Source organism: Dreissena polymorpha, chromosome 9 (assembly GCF_020536995.1).
Source record: "Dreissena polymorpha isolate Duluth1 chromosome 9, UMN_Dpol_1.0, whole genome shotgun sequence".
NCBI lineage: Eukaryota > Metazoa > Mollusca > Bivalvia > Myida > Dreissenidae > Dreissena > Dreissena polymorpha.
This window is the reverse complement of record NC_068363.1, coordinates 73,879,879-73,902,503: the sequence shown is the minus strand read 5'-3', so window position 1 is coordinate 73,902,503 and position 22,625 is coordinate 73,879,879. Positions and strand designations below refer to the sequence as shown.

Below are 22,625 nucleotides of genomic sequence, written 5' to 3'. Positions count from 1 at the left end.
TTCGTTGTTGACTGATGTTCAGAAAATATTTTGTACATATTGCATAAAAAACCTGTCAAAGCACTAGTTTTTTATATCAAACAAATTGAGCGCTGGCCGATAAACAGTTGGTGTTTCACATAAATTTTACTTTTGTTTTGGACTGATTTTCAGAAAATGCTTTGTACATAATGCATCAATCTAAATTGAGATAATTGATGATTGGTTTAATAAATACAGTGCTTGATGAGCGCACATCGTATTGAACATAACACATGCCTCAGGCCCAAATTGGAAATATGGGCCTCATGCCTCACATTTCACATTAATGATTTATCTGCATAGTGCACATGTGTGTTTACTTCCGGAAAATGGAGAACGTCTGTGTTCATGAAATTCTTAAACATATTGATTGTCAATATTTGCCAGAAATTATGATGAAATTATGAGGTTTTGTACGTAATATACTGATTACTGTCTACAGATAAGGTGGTATGATTGATCGTTTTTGGTGTCCTGCTTTTTGGTCAAATGTCCCGACATTTAATGGAATGTCTTAATTTGGATCTGAAAATTTCTGGCATGTATGCTGACTTATCTGCCTCAAGTTTATTTGATGTAGGTGTCTGCACTTGCTTTCAACTAAGAATTTTTTTGCAACCGGATTAAGGTTATAAAACCTGGCAGACATGCTGTCAGGCAATTATTGGGTAAATAACTGTTAGACATTGCTTTCAACTTAAAGTAAAACATAAATAAAGTAATTAACACTAAATGGGCGTGGTATTTCTTTGCTATACATATGGCATACCGATATCCGATAGTTTAGATATTTACAATATTTTTAGAGTCTCTTTATTTTCAAACGCCTGTATTTTGTGTTTCTAAATTTTTGGACACCAATAATTTATACAAATTTAAATAATGTTTGTATCAAAATTTTCAGACACAAAATAAAATTAATTTAGTGTCCAAAAAAGGGAGTAATTTCAGTATTTATTTAGGCTAATCAGTATGAAAATTGTAAGATCATTTGTCCCAATATCGCTGCATATAAATGACAAGGTCAAGTGTTACAAAAAACTAGGTCACCATGTCAAAACCTAGAAAACTCTCGTTTTCACTCTAGAAGCCAAGTGTATGAGTCATGATGAAACTTGGTCAGAATGTTTATCTTTACATTATCAAGGCAAAAATCTAATTAAGGTTTCATGTGTCCAAATAAAAGGTCTCTAGGTCAAATTTTTAGCCGGATTTTTTTCGAAAAAATCTCGGCTTATAGATTGATGTTGTCGGGCGGGCGGGCGGGGTGGCGGCGTGCTCGAAAATGTTAAAGTTCTTATTTCATGGTATAACTTTGGTATGCTTGGACCTAGAGTCTTCAAACTTGACATGAAGGTTGGCCAGGATTAACAGATGACCACTGGTCATTTCAAGGTCATTCATTTGAAGGTCAAGGTCACTGTGACCTTCAATATAAAAAATGTTAAAGTTGTTATAACTTTGGTATGCTTGGACCTAGAGTCTTGAAACTTGACATGAAGGTTGGCCATAACTAGTTAGTAACCAATGGTCATTTCAAGGTCATTCATTTGAAGGTCAAGGTCACTGTGACCTTGAATGTAAAAATGTTAAAGTTCTTATTTCATGGTATAACTTTGGTATGCTTGGACCTAGAGTCTTCAAACTTGACATGAAGGTTGGCCAGGATTAACAGATGACCACTGGTCATTTCAAGGTCATTCATTTGAAGGTGAAGGTCACTGTGACCTTCAATATAAAAATGTTAAAGTTGTTATAACTTTGGTATGCTTGGACCTAGAGTCTTGAAACTTGACATGAAGGTTGGCCAGAACTAGTAAGTAACCACTGGACATTTCAAGGTCATTCATTTGAAGGTCAAGGTCACTGTGACCTTGAATGTAAAAATGTTAAAGTTGTTATAACTTTGGTATGCTTGGACCTAGAGTCTTGAAACTTGACATGAAGGTTGGCCAGAACTAGTAAGTAACCACTGGACATTTCAAGGTCATTCATTTGAAGGTCAAGGTCACTGTGACCTTGAATGTAAAAATGTTAAAGTTCTTATTTCATGTTATAACTTTGGTATGCTTGTACCTAGAGTCTTCAAACTTGAAATAAAGATTGGCCAGTACTAGAAGATGACCACTGGTCATTTCAATGTCATTCATTTGAAGGTCAAGGTCACTGTGACCTTAAATGTTAAAATGTTAAAATTGTTATAACTTTGGTATGCTTGGACATAGAGTCTTCAAACTTGACATGAAGGTTTGCAAGCACACTTAGATGACCACTGGTCATTTCAAGGTCATTCATTCTAAGGTCAAGGTCACTGTGACCTTGAATGTAAAAATGTTAAAGTTCTTATAACTTTGGTAGGTAAAAATGTTAAAGTTCTTATTCCATGTTATAACTTTGGTATGCTTGTACCTAGAGTCTTCAAACTTGACATAAAGGTTGGCCAGTACTAGAAGATCACCACTGCTCATTTCAATGTCATTCATTTGAAGGTCAAGGCCACTGTGACCTTCAATGTTAAAATGTTAAAATTGTTATAACTTTGGTATGCTTGGACCTAGAATCTCAAAATCATTCAAGCTTGGATCATATTTATGTGTCCAATCTATCTGCTAGAACTGGTGTGATAGAAACCTTTTGGAGTGATCATAAGGCTGTCTGGATTTCTGTGTAGGTATGTGAAAGCAAAACAATAAATAGTATTATTTCATCTAAGTTTATTTTCTTACATTTGATAATGAAATTGATGGAAACTTCAAACAATATGTTACTAATTTGCTAATAAAAAAATTGAGATCAAACTTTCCTAATTGTCAATTCAAGTTCATATTTGTGACCTTAAATGTTATTGTTGTTCATGTAAATGCATGCATTCAAAACATAACACAAGGTTTGCTCATGCCTTGAAAAGTACTTACATTTCATTTTGACCTTTGAACAATATTTCAGTAATTTAAGTATTGCATTGACAAAAACACGAAAGGTACTTTTCTGTCATTTAAATCAAAAATCCGGCTTCAATGCGGTCATCTCCGACCGCGGAACTCTTGTTTTAAACCTTGTTTCCAATTGAATCATCATTTACAATTCAATATTTATGAAACCTGGCCAGAATGATTATTTTGATATTGACCAAGTTTTAATCAAGGTCAATTTGGTTAAGGGTAAAATCTACGATCAAATAAAGTACAAGGGGCTGCTTAAAATGGGGCAGAATTGACAGTGGGACAGGTCAGGTGACATTTTATGATAAATTGCTTACTGGGTAAGCCTATAAATATCTTAATCTTTAACTTGTAATTTAAGCATTTAAGCATTGTGATTGCATTTGCCATTGAATAATTGCATAAATACATAAACAATTCAAAGATTTTCATTTCACACTCTTTGTGTTCACCAGTTTAGAGAGCAGAAGAGAGAAGCTATAAGAGCATTGCTACACCATCCTATTTTGCTCTAGACCTTTCCCGAAGTGGGCTCAGAAACTTTATCACCTGGTCAATTTTATAACAACCTTGTTACCAATCTAAATGCCTAATTGATGAAACTTGATCAGAATATTAATCTTGGCTATATTCAGACTTTTTGTCAAGTTGGGTAAAAATATTTGGTCATCAGGTACAATCTTTAAAAAACAACCTTGTTACCACTTTATAAGTCACATTACTGACATATTCTTCTTAAAACTTGATCAGAATGTTTATTTTGACAATATCTGAACCAAGTTTAAATCTGGTTCAGTGGGTCAAAAACAACGTAACCTGATAAAATCTTATAAAAATCATTTTACAACTGGAGAAGCCACATACATTAGTACATGTAAATCTTGATAAACCATGGTCAGAATAATAATTATAAGGTAAAGTTTGAACCTTTTTCAAGTGTGGTAAAAAACTAGATCACCAGGTCAAGTCTTCAACAATTATTTTACCTTGAACTTGGTTGATGGCTTTAGGGTCATTATGACTCTCATGTTAATTGTATATAGTATATTATCAGGTCCAAGAAATCGTATTAGCCATTATATTAGTCCTTATTTACTTAATGCATACCATCTAACCTTATATTTGGACCACAACTGTAAAAAAAGAAGTTTCTTGTTCAGTTTTTGTTCCAATTTAACATGAACCTGTATTGAATTGTTTTCAGAGCTATCACATTCAAGTAACATGTCACAGGACCCAGAGAATGATAATGTTGCAGACTTCCTCGCTGATGAGACAGAGGAGGAGAAGATATTTCGTGAGCTGACAAGCCACCATAATCTTTCTCCAGGCACTGGAATGAGGCACTCTGAAACCACGGACACTCTGGACTCTGTGTATCTGGAACCCACAGTTACTGAGCTGACTGTTGATGTTGGAAGTAAAGCCAATGAAGAACAATCTAATATCAGCACCAATTTTGAAAATACAATAGTTAGGGAAGGGGCTGTAAATCATTCTTCAGAACATGAAAGTGCACACCCGGTTGGGGAAATAAAACAGCTGCCAGAGGTAACTGTTGAAAACATTGTCTTTTCTGTTGGTGACCATCAAGCTGAAGCAAACTCCCCACCTTCGCTAAGTAAATACTTTGGAAAGGATAGCAATACTGATGATCCTTTTGATTCCAATTTCTTTTCTTCCCTTCCACATATAGAGGAAAATTTGCCAGCTGCTACTAGTATAGAGAATATCATCCATGAAATTGAGACTGAGGAATTTGGTACTGCTAGTAATGAAATTAATGAAAATACTGATGCTATGACTGATTTGACTCTAAAAGACAATGATGAGTTACTCAGACTTGTAGAAGAGGCAACTAAAAATGTGACACCCACGGAAGAAAACTTAGCAGATTATTATAGCACTGAACAAGAAGAAAATGACTTTGAAAGAACAGAAAGTGTTGACTTTGACTTAGCTTTAGATAATACAGAGCCTGTTGAAACGCCTGTGGACATAGAAGAGAAAGACAGATTTGAATCATTTACAGCCGAGATGGCAGAAAATGAAGCATTAGATGCATTGGGAATATCCCCAGCTGCACCGTCTTCCATGAATGAGAAAAATATGACAGAATATTTCCGTCAATCAAGCAACCAGTCTGAAGGTCTGTTCAACCATTTGGCTCGCCAGTCTTCACAACTCAGCGGCTTCTCATCTTCAAGCCAAGAAAAGATCGTCAGTACAACAAACCTAGAGGAAGAAACCGACAGTGAAATAGGAGTCCCTGCATCTGTTGAAAAATCAGATACAAGGATACCAGCTCCTGAGTTACCAGAATCAGAGCCGGCGAAGGTGGAGTCAACTCCCATACACCAGCCTGTGTTCCCTCCCTCAACCACCCTCTCTCCTGTGGAATCATCAGCACACCAACATTTCTTCAAGCACTCAGGTTAATATTCAACCACTATTTTACCTTGTACAGAATACTAGCTTTTCATTTAGTGAGCCATTAATGTGTTAAGCATGAATAAGTACATGTGGCAGTTAATATCCAATCAGAAAAATCTTTTTTTTTATGCCCATGGATCAAAAGATCGGGGGCATATTGTTTTTGGCCTGTCTGTCTGTCATTCATTCATTGTGTGTGTCCGAAAACTTTAACCTTGGTTAAAGTTTTGCAATAACTTTTGCATTATTACTTTTGCAATATTGAAGATAGCAACTTGATATTAAGCATGCATGTGTATCTCATGGAGCTGCACATTTTGAGTGGTGAAAGGTCAAGGTCATCCTTCAAGGTCAAACATCAAATATATGGCTTCAAAGCGGCACAATAGGGGGCATTGTGTTTCTGACAAACACATGTCTTGTTTAAATTAACATTAAGCGATGTCATAACAATCAATAAGTTCAAATTATTATTCGACTCATGTTTTCTATTGCCAACTTGCATTAAAATAAAATTAAAGCTAACGGGTTTAAGATAGTCCTTTCAGGCATGATGAATGGTCTGAGTAAAGGAAAAATATTCAGTTATACATTTGTAATTGCTTTTTTCTGAAACCGCATGAGGTGATACACGTAAAATATTAGCACAGGCAAACAACAGAAGAAACTTTCCGCCTAAATGAAAGTTTGCTAAAAAGAAACTTCTTTTCAACAAAAAATACCATAAAAGTTTCATCCTTGATTAGCTTATGTGGACTGCTTAGGGTAATCTGGCGCCACACTACACACATGCATTAAGCCCTGTTTTCCCATATTGATTCTCATATACATTTGTTTAACTGACAAACTCTGTTTTTAGATGACACCTATCATTATTATATCTTTGATAAGACATTAATCAGAATGCCTTCTGTTGCAGATTCCCTGACAAGCACTGACAACTCGATCACCACATTCCAGAACTTGACAGATGATGCTGCTGGGGATGATAATTTCTTTGTTACCCTTCAGATGAGTGACTCTGACCGACAACACGACTCATGGTTGCCATCGGAAACGACCAAGAGCATCTTGATTGCTATGGCAACACATGTGCAGGGGAGCTACATTCCTGATAGAGGCATGCTTGTCACTCCTGGTCTTGTTGTCACCCAGCCACAGGTGACTACTTTGAGACTTCTTCATACAGTTGTACATCATTTTAGCTTCTACATAGCACTTTGCCCAATGGTGCTGAACATATTGTGAAGCTCACACTCAACCAATAGAAATCAAATTTCAAATGAAAATGAAGATTGTTTGATCAGATCAGATAATATGTTTAGACTTATTTCCTTTTCATTTTATTGCAGCAGACAATGTTTTAGTCAACACTTATACATACATAATTACTTACCGTGCATGTAGTATGCAGTATTTTGTTGAGACATCCTAAGAATGTGCTCACCAAATAATTGTTGTTCTCTTTTGTGTGCAAATTATGAGTTGCATGGAAATATTTATCAAAGTTTAATATTCTTTTTTAAGAAGTCAAATATAGAAACATGTAAGTTAGATGAATTTTTATTGTTAAGCCCTGTATCCATCATTGTACTGGCATAATTTGTATTGTTTATCTAAAGTTTGTTTGTTTTTGGTATGGGTACTTTGGAACATGTATCATCACTTAACAAAATGTACATAGTTTATACTGAACTTGTAGATCCTCTATTGCTTATTTGTAATGAAATCAAGCTCAAGGGTCATTGCTCAGTTCCATTAATTTCAGGGTGACCCAGTTCGTGATCTCATGTACAAGTACATGGGGGAACAGGAAGCCATGAAACGCAAAGTGCCGACTATTAGCTCTGTCACCCGAGATGTCGATGGACTTGTCAAACTCATGGTATAATAGAGCCGCGTTCTGGGAAAACTGGGTTTAAGGCATGAGGGTCAAGGGTCATCCCAAACTGCACAGGCTAATCAGGGACAGGACTTTACGTCCTAAACTGGATTTTCAATAAAAAGTTTCTTACTTTTAACACAAACTTCCATAAAAGGGGGAAGTGTTGTCCATTATTAGCCTGCGCAGACTACACATTTTTGTCCCCTACCGGTGAAACAGGAGGGGACTTATGGTTTGCGCTCCGTCTGTCAGTCTGTCTGTCTGTCTGTCCGTCACACTTTTCTGGATCTTTTGATAACTTTAAAAGTTCTTCATATTTTTTCATGAAACTTTAAACATGGATAGATGGTAATATGGAGATTATGCATGTCATTTCATTTTGTTCCTATGTCAAGAATTCTGGTTGCTATGGCAACAAATAAAATATTAAAAAAAATTAATGACAATGGTGGAGTTTCACCGGTAGGGGACAATATGGCTTGGCAATCTCTTGTTTTAAGTATATCAGGTTGAATTATATATATTTTTTTAGTAAATTTCAAAGGAAACTTTTACTCATGAAGTTTTTGCATAGTCCTGATAAGCATAATTGTAGTGAAAGTACGTGTACATGTCTTGCTCATAACTTTGACACGTATGTTCTGTTGGTTTTTGTAATAAAATGGCACAAATTATCATAATATCGGGACAAACTTTTTGCATGCAACAACCTTATTGCTCATAGAAAAGTCAATGTGACATAGGACACTTGATTTTTGTTGATAGTCTTTATATGTTAATAATGACTGCAGATGTTCATGTGACTAAGATCTATTTTGCTATTGTGCATTATTAACATTTTTCATTTCGTTTTAAGATGACATGCAGCATCTTTGGTGCTCGCTTTTAGGTCAATATCACAATTGTGAAATAGTCGTCATGTGCTGCAACAATTAAATGGGACTGGTAGATACATGATGTTAAATTGTTTATATTATCCTATTAAGTCCATATCATAGCTCATTGATAACACCCGGGCCACGGTCAGGGAAAATGGAGTTTAATGCATGTTTAAAGTTTGGTCTCAAATTATAAGGGACGACACTTTTCACTTAAACCTGATTTTTGTTCAAGAGAGACTTCCTTAAAACAGTAAGATTAAAACAAAGCAGAAAGTGTTGTACTGATCCTTGAACAACACTTTACGCACATGCATTAACCCTTTGCATGCTGGGATATTTGTCGTCTGCTAAATTGGTGTCAGCTGAATTTCTAAAATCATCATTTTCTTCACTTTTTTTCAAAGACCACTATCAGAATAGCAAACAGTTTGGATCATGATCAGACGCCACATTTTGTGGCGTCTGATCTTGATCCAAACTGTTTGCAAAGGCCTTTAAAATTCAGTTCCAGCGCTAAAAGGGTTAAGCCCCACATTCACAGTGCTTTTTGCATCTATTTTGTAGCAAGCAGGATGCTACAGGGCTGCAATAGACATGACTACTCAGCTCCTCACAGACATTGGTCAGTCAATTGCTATTGCTATGGTAACCCCCACAACACATTCACCAAAGTCATTACAGGTTTGTAAACTTGTCCATATTGTAAAATAAGATATAATCCATTTATCAAGGCTAATAAAACGATGTTCTACTAGCTGTGTGTGAATCTTATCTTTTGAATACCTTTGAAATAAGCAAGTTGTTGTGATTGTAACTTAAAACAAGTTGTTGTGATCGTAACTTAAAACAAGTTGTTGTGATCGTAACTTAAAACAAGTTGTTGTGATCGTAACTTAAAACAAGTTGTTGTGATCGTAACTAAAAACAAGTTGTTGTGATAGTAACTTGAAACAAGTTGTTGTGATCGTAACTTAAAACAAGTTGTTGTGATCGTAACTAAAAACAAGTTGTTGTGATTGTAACTTAAAACAAGTTGTTGTGATCGTAACTTAAAACAAGTTGTTGTGATTGTAACTTAAAACAAGTTGTTGTGATTGTAACTTAAAACAAGTTGTTGTGATCGTAACTTGAAACAAGTTGTTGTGATCGTAACTTGAAACAAGTTGTTGTGATCGTAACTTAAAACATGTTGTTGTGATCGTAACTTAAAACTAGATGTTGTGATCGTAACTTGAAACAAGTTGTTGTGATCGTAACTTAAAACAAGTTGATGTGATCGTAACTTAAAACAAGTTGTTGTGATCGTAACTTAAAACAAGTTGTTGTGATCGTAACTTAAAACAAGTTGTTGTGATCGTAACTTAAAACAAGTTGTTGTGATCGTAACTTAAAACAGGTTGTTGTGATCGTAACTTAAAACAAGTTGTTGTGATCGTAACTTAAAATCCTGTGCTCAGTATATCTGACTTCAGTTACATTATGTAAGCAATTAGTGAACCTCTGTTGCTATATGATTACTCTGTCAGTACTGTTATTAGGGACTGTTCTTTTGGCCTGGGCTTTTAGAAGATGGTAGGTAGATGAGTTATGATACAAGATCCCTATTGATAACTTATTCAGAGATTGTTCTGGGCCTTAAACAAATAGAAAACAGTTGTGGTTCAAATGTAATACTTGCATAAGGTTATGTTAATTTCAGACTATATTGCTGTTGTGTTCTGAGAAAACTGGGAATAATGCGTGTGCATAATGTGTCGTCCCAGATTCCACCAAAATTGGATTTTAGCTAAGAAGAGACTTCATTTTAACAAAAAATGTCATAAAAGTGGAAAGTGTCGTCCCTGATTAGCCTGTGAGGACTGCACAGGCTAATCTGGGATGGCACTTTATGCACATGCATTATGCCCAGTTTTCTCAGAACACGACTCATATTGCTGTTGTAGATCTGGCACTGTAGGTTCAGCCTGATGATGAAGCTACGCATGTACAGCATTCTGGAGTCCGAGTTTGCAGCCTTCAAGACCCTCGACACCCCTGACATCTATTACGAGTTTTACCCAACAAACTATCCTGGCAAACGAGGTAGTGTAATGGCATTGCTACTGAGAATAATAATTAAGCCTGTGCTTGAAGGGGTTATATTGTTGTCATTCTGTGGGTAGGTTTATCTACATTAAAATTTGCCAAATGCAAAACATTTTATATTATCCCCCGCCATTGGCGGAGGGATATTGTTTTGGCGTTGTCCATCTTTCCGTCCATCTTTCCGTTCGTCCGGACCCATATCTTGGAAGAGCTTTGACTGATTTCATTGAAACTTGGTATAAGTATATATATGGATACTAGGATGTAGACGCCAAATGGCATTGTACACCATCTGTTAATAACGGAGTTATGGCCCTTTGTATCTTGAAAAAATGCATTTTTGATTGTCAAATATATCACTTTTGTGTCCAGAACATATTGGCGGGGGATATCAATTCAACGAATTTGCTTGTTTCTCTATTGATTAAATTGAAAGGCGGGGCTATTTTCCTTATATGGCTATAGTAAAACCTTGTTAACACTCTAGAGGCCACATTTATTTTCCAATCTTGATGAAATATGGTCAGAAGATTTGTCTTAATGATATCTTGGATGATTTCGAAAATGGTTACGTTTGCTTAAAAAACATGGCCGCCAAGGGGCGGGGCATTTTTCCTTATATGGCTATATAAGGCTATAGTAAAATCTTTATAACACTCTAGATGCCACATTTATAGTCCGATCTTCATGAAACTCGGTCAGAAGATTCATCCCAATAAAATCTTGGATAAGTTTAAAAATGATGCCGGTTGGTTGAAAAACATGGCCACCAAGGGGGCGAGGCTATTTTCCTTATATGGCTATAGTAAAACCTTGTTAACACTCTAGAGGTCACATTTATTTTCCTATCATCATGAATCTTGGTCAGAAGATTTGTCTCAATGACATCTTGGATGAGTTGAAAATAATTATGTTTGCTTGAAAAATTGGCTTCCAAGGGGTTGGGCATTTTTCCTTATATGGCTATTGTAAAATCTTGTTAACACTCTAGAGGCCACATTTACTGTCCGATCTTCATGAAACTTGGTCAGAAGATTCATCCTGATAATATCTTGGACGAGTTAAAAAATGATGCCGGTTGGTTGAAAAACATGGCTGCCAGGGGGCGGGGCATTTTTCCTTATAAGGCTTTAGTAAAACCTTGTAAACACTCTAGAGGCCACATTTATTTTCCGATCTTCGTGAAACTTGGTCAAAAGATTTGTCCCAATAATATCTTGTTATCTCAGGTGAGCGACTTTGGGCCTTTCAGGCCCTCTTGTATTGCTACAGTGAAAGATTGTGAACTCTCTATTTTAGTCACATTTTAGTTCACATGCTGAGAACATATGTTCCTATAATATCTTGATTTACTTTGAAAATGGCTCCTGTGCTCTGAAGAGCATGGTTTCCAGGGGCGAGCGAATTTCATCTTGTAAACCTTATGATGATATTTATGTTTCATGAAGTACTTTTATTATTTTGAACTCCACCTTCCCAGAATAGTTTAGTTTCTTTGGGTCTCAGGTGAGCACCTTAGGTCCCATGGCCCTCTTGTTAAATCCATGCTAACAAAGATTGGTATGGACTATTTTGTTCTTACTATAACAACATTAACCCATTAAGCACTAATTTGTTGTACACTTCAACACCGTTATTTCGAACACCGATTATCTGAAGTCACTGTTATTTCGAAGTATTTTGCGGGTCCAGATATTGGTTCTTCTTTGTTTAATATAAAATTTCATTGTTAATCCGAACTTCGTTAAACCGAAGAAATCGTTAATTCGAAGTGATTCAGTTGGTCCCAACACTATAATTGGCACCTTGTTAACAATCTTTAATCCAAGGTCAAAACTGCAAAATACTGAGCGTAATTTCACACCTTTGTAGTGGCTCGTCAAAAGCCGATAATTACACCTTTGTCGTCTGCGCGAACGCCGGTGTTCAGAGAGATATCGCGTATTAGTTAAAAAAATGTGAATTAATTTCCGAAAAAGTATTAATATGTATGTATGTCTGATAATTTGTGCTATTCATTATATTTTATATGTTCTGTAATAAGACAAAAATAAAAACAAGAAAAATAATCGTTTTATTCCTCCGTTTGTTACAAGTGGAAATCTATTGCTATCTGACTAGTTAACGCTTTTCAGTAAGCGTGTAACCGAACCATGTGAATTCCACAACGTTTCATTTTTTACAGAATCAAAGAAGTCTTCTGTCAAATGTTTATTTCGAATTATCGTTAATCCGAAGTTTTTCTAACGGTCCCGACGACTTCGAAATAACGGTGTTGAAGTGTAATTTCTTTCAAGCAAAGTCTTATAAAAAAGAGGTAATGTATGCTCAGAGTACATAATATGTTTTATTTTATTGAGAAAATGCAGTTTTATTTTTAATCCAGGATCAATGGTGCCGTTTGGCATGCGTCTGCTGCATGCAGAGTTGCCATATCACCTTGGACGCCCCTCGGAAACCCTGGACAGGTTTTACTATCTACTCAGCGTTATACAGAAGGTAATCTGTTTCACAATCATGTCTGTTGATAGCTACCTTTAAGAGTGTACAGTTTGCTTTGACAAAATATCCTTGGAAGAAATCTGAAGGAAATAACAACTTTTATATTAAGCTTTTATATACATGTACAAATAATGCCTTTAGGTGTCAAACTAGAGCTTGTTACAATTGTGACTAATACCTCCAGTCCTGCAAGTCAAAATATGTTGCATGTTATAACAATCGTGTAATAGAAATTCCAGATTGAAAGTGAGCAAAACTTTAGAAATTGTTAAAGAAGGATAATAAACATGTGCATGCACAACTCTATATCATTGTGAACCATGCATGCATGTGTGAATGTTTGATAGTGAAAAGTGTAAGAGTAAATGTTTTGTAATTATTGTTGATAAGAAATGACAAAAAATAGAGTGTACAATAATTGACAGAAAACTGTTTTTATGCACCCCTTCGAAGAAGGCAGCATATAGCAGTCATACTGTCCGTCTGTAAGTCTTATCGGTTGGTCTGTGCGAACATTATTGCTGTAATTTTGTCATAGTTTGATGGATTTTGAAATATGTATGCAAAAATGTCAACCATCATATGAAGAGTTGTTGTGTGTAACGCCTGTCTCCATACTAACCTCAAAAGGTCTCACATTGAAGTCAAAGGTAAATTTGCCATATATTTATGGATTTTAGATTGGCAAAAATGTAAACCATTATAAGACAACATTTTGTGTGAAAAACCTGCCTTAAAGGTCAAGGTCGCACATAGTGGTCAAATGATTTCCTTGAGGACTGAGTGTTGCATGTAGCAGATGTCTCATGACCTCAGAGATCGATATCACACTTAAAGGGTAATAGTAAAATCTGGCCATTAACAGCATTTTGGTGACATATATGGACATTTTAAGACAAAAGTGGAATGCGGTGGCATCCATGCCCATTAGACAAAATTCGTCTCTCAATAGATATTTTATTCCCCTGTTTTACAACAAAGTTGAAATTCTATTTTTTAGATTGGGAATATGCAGAGCGGGTGGGGGGGGGGTGTGGTTTTGAGTTTGTAACATAAGTTTGGATTACCCATCCATTATGATTATGAAACTTTACATAAAGCAAGCTATCGAGACCTAGCTTGGGTTTGTATAAGGGGCGTGTCAGGTCAAGATCAAAGTCACTGTTACTAAAATTAGAAAAACATTTTCCACCCAATAAATTGTTTTGAATGGAGATACATGTACTGCACTAAAATTGTGTTTGTAAGAAGCTTACATGTTTCTTGTTATAAAATGTAAAGTGTGCTAATGTGGTTTGATTCTGTTGCAGATATTGAAGAACCTTGGTGAAGGTCACAGTGAGGACGGCAGTGCAGTAACCATATCAACCGAGAGTCGGGCAGGTAAACACCAGGGGTTACAGATAGGAAATTCTAGCATAAAGCTAGTGGGGAATAAAAAATATATGTTAATTTATGCGCCTCTTCAAAGATGTGAGGTTATATTGCCTTGCATTTGTTAGTCAATTGTTATTCTGTGGGTCCTTACACATCATTTCAGCACCAGATCATGATAAGGCTTTGTCCCATGACCTATTCAGTCAGTATGCTGGATTTTTGGGAGGATTAAACTTATTTTTCTTTAAAGTCAGTTGGTCCCGAATTTTAGGGAACACACTTGTTTTATCCATATATGTGTATCCGAAAATGATGCATGTAAAAAAAGTTGTTATGTTTTAGCTCACCAGAGGGTGCTGAAATTGTATGATCAGTTTGAGTAATGTTCTGAGAAAACTGGGCATAATGCATGTGCGTAAAGTGTTGTCCCAGATTAGCATGTGCAGTCCGCACAGGCTAATCTGGGACAACACTTTCCGCCTAAATTGGATTTTTGCTAAGAACGAAAAATGTCATAAAAGCGGGAAGTGTCGTCCCTAATAAGCCTGTGCGGCTGTACAGGCTTATCTGGGACGACACTTTACGCACATGCATCAAGCCCAGTTACTCACAACATTACTCAATTTGTTTATTATTTCACTTTCTATGAATAATACATTCAAATAAATTAGTTTAAGTTTACCAATTAATAATGTTGGTGCATATTTTGCTTAATACCAAAGGAACAGTTTTCAGTATAAATATGTTTAGGTGAATGTTAATTGTTAATATGTACTTATGAGTTGTATAATTGCATTTGTGTTTTTTCCAACTTTTTTGCAGCCTCACAAAAGCTTTGGTTAGAGCGTGAGAAACAAGTGTTGTACAGCATTGCCAATGTCTTAACATTACTGAAGGTATGTTGTGGTGTAGCTTTGTATTGTAATTTGAAGGAACATGATGACACAATTGCTTTTCTCATACCCAAACATATTGATGAAATTATTATTCAAAAGAGCAAACTATCAATACTGACAAAGAAATATAGCGTACATACTATTTCCTTTAATGCTAATATCAGTTGAAATGGTATAAATTATAAAGCCTAAGTAAAGTTTGTTAAAACAGTTGACATCATGTAAGGGTGTATCACTTTACATAGGTAAAACAATAAATGATAAGGAACAAAATTGTTAAAGCGGTTAAGATGCTTTTCCCGTTTATCTGGTGGTGTAAAGTTTGAAGTGGTATAAACATGTGTGTTCCTTTTCAGAACTATGATGCGGGACTGAGTGTGTATAAAGACCTGCTGGAGAAAGATACAGAGCACAGACTGGCCCTACTCAGTGGAATAGGGAGAATACATCTGCAGGTGGGAAGCATACTAAACCACATGATCACGCATCTTTTATTGTTTTTATTCCTCCTCCAAGCTTACATTGTAGTGACTCCATTTATCTGTTGGTTGGACAGTCCACATACAATGTAAAAAGTTTGTGGAGCTATCTTTGTTCATATTTCTCCTGTGAATAAGTTAAAACTTTAAATATGTCCTGACAAATCACCATGAAGTGTAGATATGCAAGTCACATTAAGTCCAAATAATTTCTAAAGTAATTTACCCATGAGGTTGGTTTCACTCTAATTTGTTATAAAGCTGTAGTTTGAAATTGACATTAAAAAGGTCAATATTTAACATGCTGAACAATATTTAATTTCTGTACTAAGTCAATTAGTTTTTCTTCCTTCTTCATTAAACTTGATAAAAATATTTACCGGTAGTCTAAACCTATTTATTTTAGCTCCATTGCATAGAAAGCCTAAGGCTTATTGAATGGGACTAGAATTAGTACTTGTTGTCTCTGGGTGAGATCTAAAGAACGCTCCCACAGAGGGGATCGAACCCGTGATCTCCCACTCGCTAGGTGGACACCATGTCCACTACGCCAAGACGACCCTATGAAAATATTTACAGACACAATGTCTCAGCCACTAATGATAAATGGCCAATTTACTGGATTGGTGAAGTTATCACCTTTAAGTATCTGTATTAAGCTTATAAGCCGTTTCCTTTGGATTGGTAAAGTGTTCATCCATTCTTTGTGAGACATGATGATGATAGTTGTACATCAAGTGAACTTAATGTTATTCTTTGGACAAGTCTGGGTCCTCTAAACCACAAAATCAAATTGCTAATGAAAGTTACAAGACTTACATCAAACTTTTTTTTTAAATTCATCAATCAATGAAAATAAATGGAACTACAGAAGATGACTTTATCTATGCTTAGTTCATTACTTTACCTCTTTACCAAATCGTCAAAGTTGTTAAAATGTCTTGAATAATTATAGTTTCCTTTGAAGCTGTTTCAGGTCTTTCTGTATATAACAGTCCCGCCCTTATCAGGTCTTTCTGTAAACAAGAGTCCCATCCTTATAAGGTCTTTCTGTATATAACAGTCATGTCCTCGTCATGTCTTTCTGTATACAACAGTCACGTCCTCATCAGGTCTTTCTGTATACAACAGTCACGTCCTTATCAGGTCTTTCTGTATACAACAGTCACGTCCTCATCAGGTCTTTCTGTATACAACAGTCACGTCCTTATCAGGTCTTTCTGTATATAACAGTCCCGTCCTCAGCAGGTCTTTCTGTAAACAAGAGTCCCATCCTTATAAGGTCTTTCTGTATATAACAGTCATGTCCTCATCATGTCTTTCTGTATATAACAGTCACGCCCTCATCAGGTCTTTCTGTATATAACAGTCCCGTCCTCAGCAGGTCTTTCTGTAAACAAGAGTCCCATCCTTATAAGGTCTTTCTGTATATAACAGTCACGTCCTCATCAGGTCTTTCTGTATATAACAGTCACGCCCTCATCAGGTCTTTCTGTATATAACAGTCACGTCCTCATCAGGTCTTTCTGTATATAACAGTCACGTCCTCATCAGGTCTTTCTGTATATAACAGTCATGTCCTCATCAGGTCTTTCTGTATATAACAGTAACCTCCTCATCAGGTCTTTCTGTATACACTGCAACTCCAATATATCACGGTCCGTTATATCGCGTTGTCCAATATATCGCGAATCGGCTATGGCTCCCAAAAATCTGACGAGCATAATCCTTAAATAAAATGTTTTTATCTGAGAATTTGATGCATTAAAATCCGTTTCAAGCAAGTATTTTTCCCTTTTTTTCACCAACTTTAATCCAACAGTCATAATCCAGTTTTGACCAGATTGTTTGCTTACATTGTACATCACATTAACACCTGTGTACTGCGATAAACAAAAGACCCATTTGTCAAACATGACAGGTCATTTCGGGTGTTACAATTCTCTATTGAATTTGCTTTGAACTGCCGAAACGCACCAGTGCACACATGAAGGTGTACATAATTATAACAGTAAATGTCACAAGTCAATACTGACCTATCTCAACAATCTGTGTGCGTTAGATACAGTATACAATATAGATCAGTTAGTCACAATGCTCTACTATTAAACCCCATGCTGTGCATGCTTTTCATGAGAAATGAATGACGTCATTTTGTACACGGGTCTAATTTGTGCATGCTTTCTTGAACAATAAAACTCGGCAATGTTTTTCGGATTAAAAATTTAATTATACGCATTTGAAAATACTCGCATGGAATAATGTTTTGTGTTATACCAATTAATGAAATATGGATATAACACAAACTTGGTAAATAGCGTGTTTTGAGATTGCATAATGATGCTAATGTATACAAATACATGCATACATAAACTGACAATTTATATCGCGCGCCGGATATATCACGGTCGCGATCTTTGGACCCCTTCAACCGCGATATATTGGAGTTGCAGTGTATAACAATCACGTCCTCATCAGGTCTTTCTGTATATAACAGTCATGTCCTCATCAGGTCTTTCTGTATATAACAGTAACGTCCTCATCAGGTCTTTCTGTATATAACAGTAACATCCTCATCAGGTCTTTCTGTATATAACAGTCATGTCCTCATCAGGTCTTTCTGTATATAACAGTCATGTTCTCATCAGGTCTTTCTGTATATAACAGTAACATCCTCATCAGGTCTTTCTGTATATAACAGTAACATCCTCATCAGGTCTTTCTGTATATAACAGTCACGCCCTCATCAGGTCTTTCTGTATATAACAGTCATGTTCTCATCAGGTCTTTCTGTATATAACAGTAACGTTCTCATCAGGTCTTTCTGTATATCACAGTCACGTTCTCATGAGGTCTTTCTGTATATAACAGTCATGTTCTCATTAGGTCTTTCTGTATATCACAGTCGCGTTCTCATGAGGTCTTTCTGTATATAACAGTAACGTTCTCATCAGGTCTTTCTGTATATAACAGTAACGTTCTCATGAGGTCTTTCTGTATATAACAGTCATGTTCTCATTAGGTCTTTCTGTATATAACAGTCATGTCCTCAGCAGGTCTTCTGTATATAACAGTCATGTTCTCATCAGGTCTTTCTGTATATCACAGTCACGTCCTCATCAGGTCTTTCTGTATATAACAGTCATGTTCTTATCAGGTCTTTCTGTATATCACAGTCACGTCCTCATCAGGTCTTCTGTATATCACAGTCACGTTCTCATGAGGTCTTTCTGTATATAACAGTCACGCCCTCATCAGGTCTTTCTGTATATAACAGTCATGTTCTCATCAGGTCTTTCTGTATATCACAGTCACGTCCTCATCAGGTCTTCTGTATATCACAGTCACGTTCTCATGAGGTCTTTCTGTATATAACAGTAACGTTCTCATGAGGTCTTTCTGTATGTAACAGTCACGTTCTCATGAGGTCTTTCTGTATATAACAGTCACGTTCTCATCAGGTCTTCTGTATATCACAGTCACGTTCACATTAGGTCTTTCTGTACATAACAGTCAAGTCCTCATCAGGTCTTCTGTATATCACAGTCACGTTCTCATTAAGTCTTTCTGTACATAACAGTCAAGTCCTCATCAGGTCTTCTGTATATTACAGTCACGTTCTCATTAGGTCTTTCTGTACATAACAGTCAAGTCCTCATCAGGTCTTCTGTATATCACAGTCACGTTCTCATTAGGTCTTTCTGTACATAACAGTCAAGTCCTCATCAGGTATTCTGTATATCACAGTCACGTTCTAAAAAAACCTTGGCTTATGCAGACCGCACAGGCTACTCAGGGACAACACTTTCTGCTTTTATGGAAGTTTTAGTTGAATTTCTTTTAAATGAAAACATAGTCTATTTTGAAAGTGTTTTCGGTGATTAGACTGTGCAGACTGCATAGGCTAATCTGAGACACTTAATGCACAAGCCCAGTTTCTCCATCAGCAGGCTTAACTGGCTCATATTAACTTTACCATAATGATTGTTGACGAAAATGTTTGAGGTTACAGTATCAAGTTGTACTAAAAAAGTGTCAGTAAGTCAACCATAATATTCTGAAAATTAGGTTTCATAATGAAAAACGTTTGTAACAAGATTGGACTACTTGGTTTTGCATACATTTCAGATTGGAAACCTCAACAAAGCCAATGAGTATTTCCAGATGGTCAAAGACACAGAAATCAAGACAAATGTTGCTATGGTTGCAGTCCACATGAATAGGTATGGTGTACAATCTGTTTTAATTTTTATAAAAGGTTAATGTCTAAATAATCAATATAACAGTTAAATTCGAAGAAAGATAATTCATCTTTATGTTAATTGGAAGCATCTGCATAAACAGTTAAAATTAATTCATGTGTTCATGTTGAAAACCTACTGCAGTATTGCACCATGAACTAAGAGCTTTATGCCATCCAATTCAGTTGGCTTGATTGTTAACTCATTCAAGAGCTGGAGGTTTCAAGCCTGAAGTTGGCTTTCACACATTATTTGAGTACTTAAACATCTAAAAGTTGTCTTGAGTGCAGGTAATAATTGTATACACACGTGCTTCACTAGAGGTTGCGGTGTCTTAGTGAATATTGTGTCTGCTTTGCAAATAGTAGGTCCCAGGTTCGACATGTGTAGTTGCCTTCTGGGAGCTTTCTTAAGATCTTTTTTTGAGATACCAAGTACTTATTCTAACCAGGCAATGGTTTCCCGGGTCTCAGTAAGCCATTGGCTTCAATGCAATTGAGAAAAATAAATAAGCCACTTTTAACATAATAAAACAAAATGTTTGGCTGTCAATCTAACACTGTAACCATCACAATTGTTACTCTGCATCTAATGTTTGTTATTCCCCGCCATCGGCGGAGGGATATTGTTTTGGTGTTGTCAGTCCTTCCGTCCGTCAGGAGCCATATCTTGGAAGTACTTTGACATATTTCATTGAATCTTGGTATGACTATATATATGGATACTAAGATGATGCACGCCAAATGGCATTGTACACCATTTGTTAATAACGGAGTTATGGCCCTTTGTATCTTGAAAACATGCTTTTTTGAGTGTCAAATATAACACTTTTGTGTCCAGAAGCATATTTGCGGGGGATATCAATTCAACGAATTTGCTTGTTTCAGGGGTTTTGAGGCCATGTGTCAGAACAACTTCACAGAGGCCTATCAGTGCTTTAAGTTGGCCTTACAGCTGGAGCCGTTGAATACTTCAGTAGGTTTGGGAATAATGAACCAAGTAATTGTGATGTTCAGCTTTTTAAAGTTAATAGAGCAAGCTGTCTTGAACTTTTGCTGGTACGCTTAACAAAATGGAATTACTAATACTAATGAGTTTGTATTGATTTTGATTTTTAAGAACTTTGATAATAGAATGGAAATTGTGTTATTTTTTATTTGTATCCTATACACTTAAGTTTGTTAAAAAAAATCTTTACCAAATCTAGACTTGACATTAAAGTTTTAACACAACTTGTCCGGTCAGATTAGTGTCCTAAAATTTCACTTGTCCTGATCTTTAAATATTAATATATTTTTATAATAATAAACATAAATAACTGGTATATGGTAGTTATTAGGAATTATCAATACCTGACTTAAAGGCAAGATAAATATCCCAAAGTTAATGAAAGTCCTGAAGAGATAAATGATATTTGTCCCATGCAAAAAAGCCATTCTTTAAATTTGTCCAGACTAAATATGTTGTTGTCCTAGACAGTCGTTCTACCTTAAATGCTGAGTGTAGAAAATTTATGACGTTCAGCTGCAATTGAGATAGGTACAGAGTATTGTCTTCCTGAGTTTGCTTTTTTCACCCTATCTTTAATGTTTTCCCTTTTTCTCCCCACACAGGCAGCCAACAACATGTCCGTGTGCTGCCTGTACCTGGGCAAGCTGAAGGAAGCGCTTACCTCCCTTGAAGCCATAGTCCATAACAACCCTGACCGAAACCTCCACGAGGGGATACTATTCAACCTGTGCACTCTATACGAGCTCGAGTCCTCACGGGCTCTACACAAGAAGCAGGCTCTACTTGATCTTATAAGCAAGCACAAGGGTGACGGCTTCCCTGTTGTGTGCTTGAAGATGGCCTGAGTGGGTGACGGCTTCCCTGTTGTGTGCTTGAAGATGGCCTGAGTGGGTGACAGCTTCCCTGTTGTGTGCTTGAAGATGGCCCGAGTATGTTAATTAACCCTTTTCCACTAAGATACATATTTTGACGCATTTTTAGTCCCTTAAAAAGTTACATTTAACTAAAGACCTTTCTTACTAGATTCAAGTTTTTAAATGCTTCATATCCAACCCTTAGATACTGATGAGTAGCAAACAGCATAAAACCTGAACAGGCTGCAAGTTACTCACCGGCTGTTTGTACATAGCCATTTTCACTTTGTTTCTGAGTGGGAAAGGGTGAAAGGCAATACTAGTGCAAGTGCTGAACATTACTGGCTCAGTCATTAGTTTAGTGCTCACTTATTGAATTAAATCATTAGATCCAGTGTGGTGTTTTAAGTGCTTTATATTACTATGGATGTGACACCGATTTCAAAATCAAACCTTTTTTGTGCAAATACGTTGATACGCCAGATAAACCGGACAGTGTTTGCAGAAACGTACAAATATTGGTGGTAATTCAGTGCTGCTTAATAAAGAAGCACTATTCCATTCAAATAAACAGAACATTTACATTTATCCCTTGTATTATTTAATCATTAAATGAATATGTGATATTATGTTTTACGAGTTTACCATAATTATACTGTGGACCAAATATTTTGTTTGCTGTTCTGGGATATCACAGTTCACTGCATCACTCTCTATTTGCAGTACAAGATCTCCAGCCAGAAATATCTATAGTTTATGTTCTAGTTAACTGTCAAATTATGATGATGAAATTGAAATAGTTCTGTAACAATGCATACTTTTGTAAATCTATTAGCATTTAGGATACATTAGCAAATAAAAATGTGGATAACTAATAATGATATGCATTATTACATTTAAAGATTGAGGTTCTTAACGAAATCTACAGATTGGACAGGCAGAATCACATAACAGACCTTGTAACAGATATATACAGATAACTGCAAGGAGACTTGACAAATATTGAAATATAGAAACA

At 36.1% G+C, this 22,625-nt stretch overlaps 1 protein-coding gene and 1 long non-coding RNA gene across 2 annotated transcripts in view; one reads left to right on the top strand and one right to left on the bottom strand.

Moving 5' to 3' along the window:
* The window catches only part of LOC127843845 (uncharacterized), a 148,841-nt gene that overhangs the window by 11,300 nt on the left and 114,916 nt on the right, over positions 1 to 22,625 (bottom strand). The gene's annotated exons all lie outside the window — the stretch shown is intronic.
* On the top strand, positions 4,168 to 22,583 carry LOC127843818 (trafficking protein particle complex subunit 12-like). Its single transcript, XM_052373652.1, has 12 exons — positions 4,168 to 5,397; positions 6,316 to 6,557; positions 7,165 to 7,281; positions 8,727 to 8,843; positions 10,106 to 10,244; positions 12,634 to 12,746; positions 14,060 to 14,132; positions 14,949 to 15,022; positions 15,379 to 15,477; positions 19,630 to 19,724; positions 20,630 to 20,717; positions 21,356 to 22,583. Exons 1-12 carry the CDS (start codon positions 4,188 to 4,190, stop codon positions 21,596 to 21,598), a joined length of 2,610 nt encoding a protein of 869 aa, XP_052229612.1. The 5' UTR covers positions 4,168 to 4,187; the 3' UTR covers positions 21,599 to 22,583.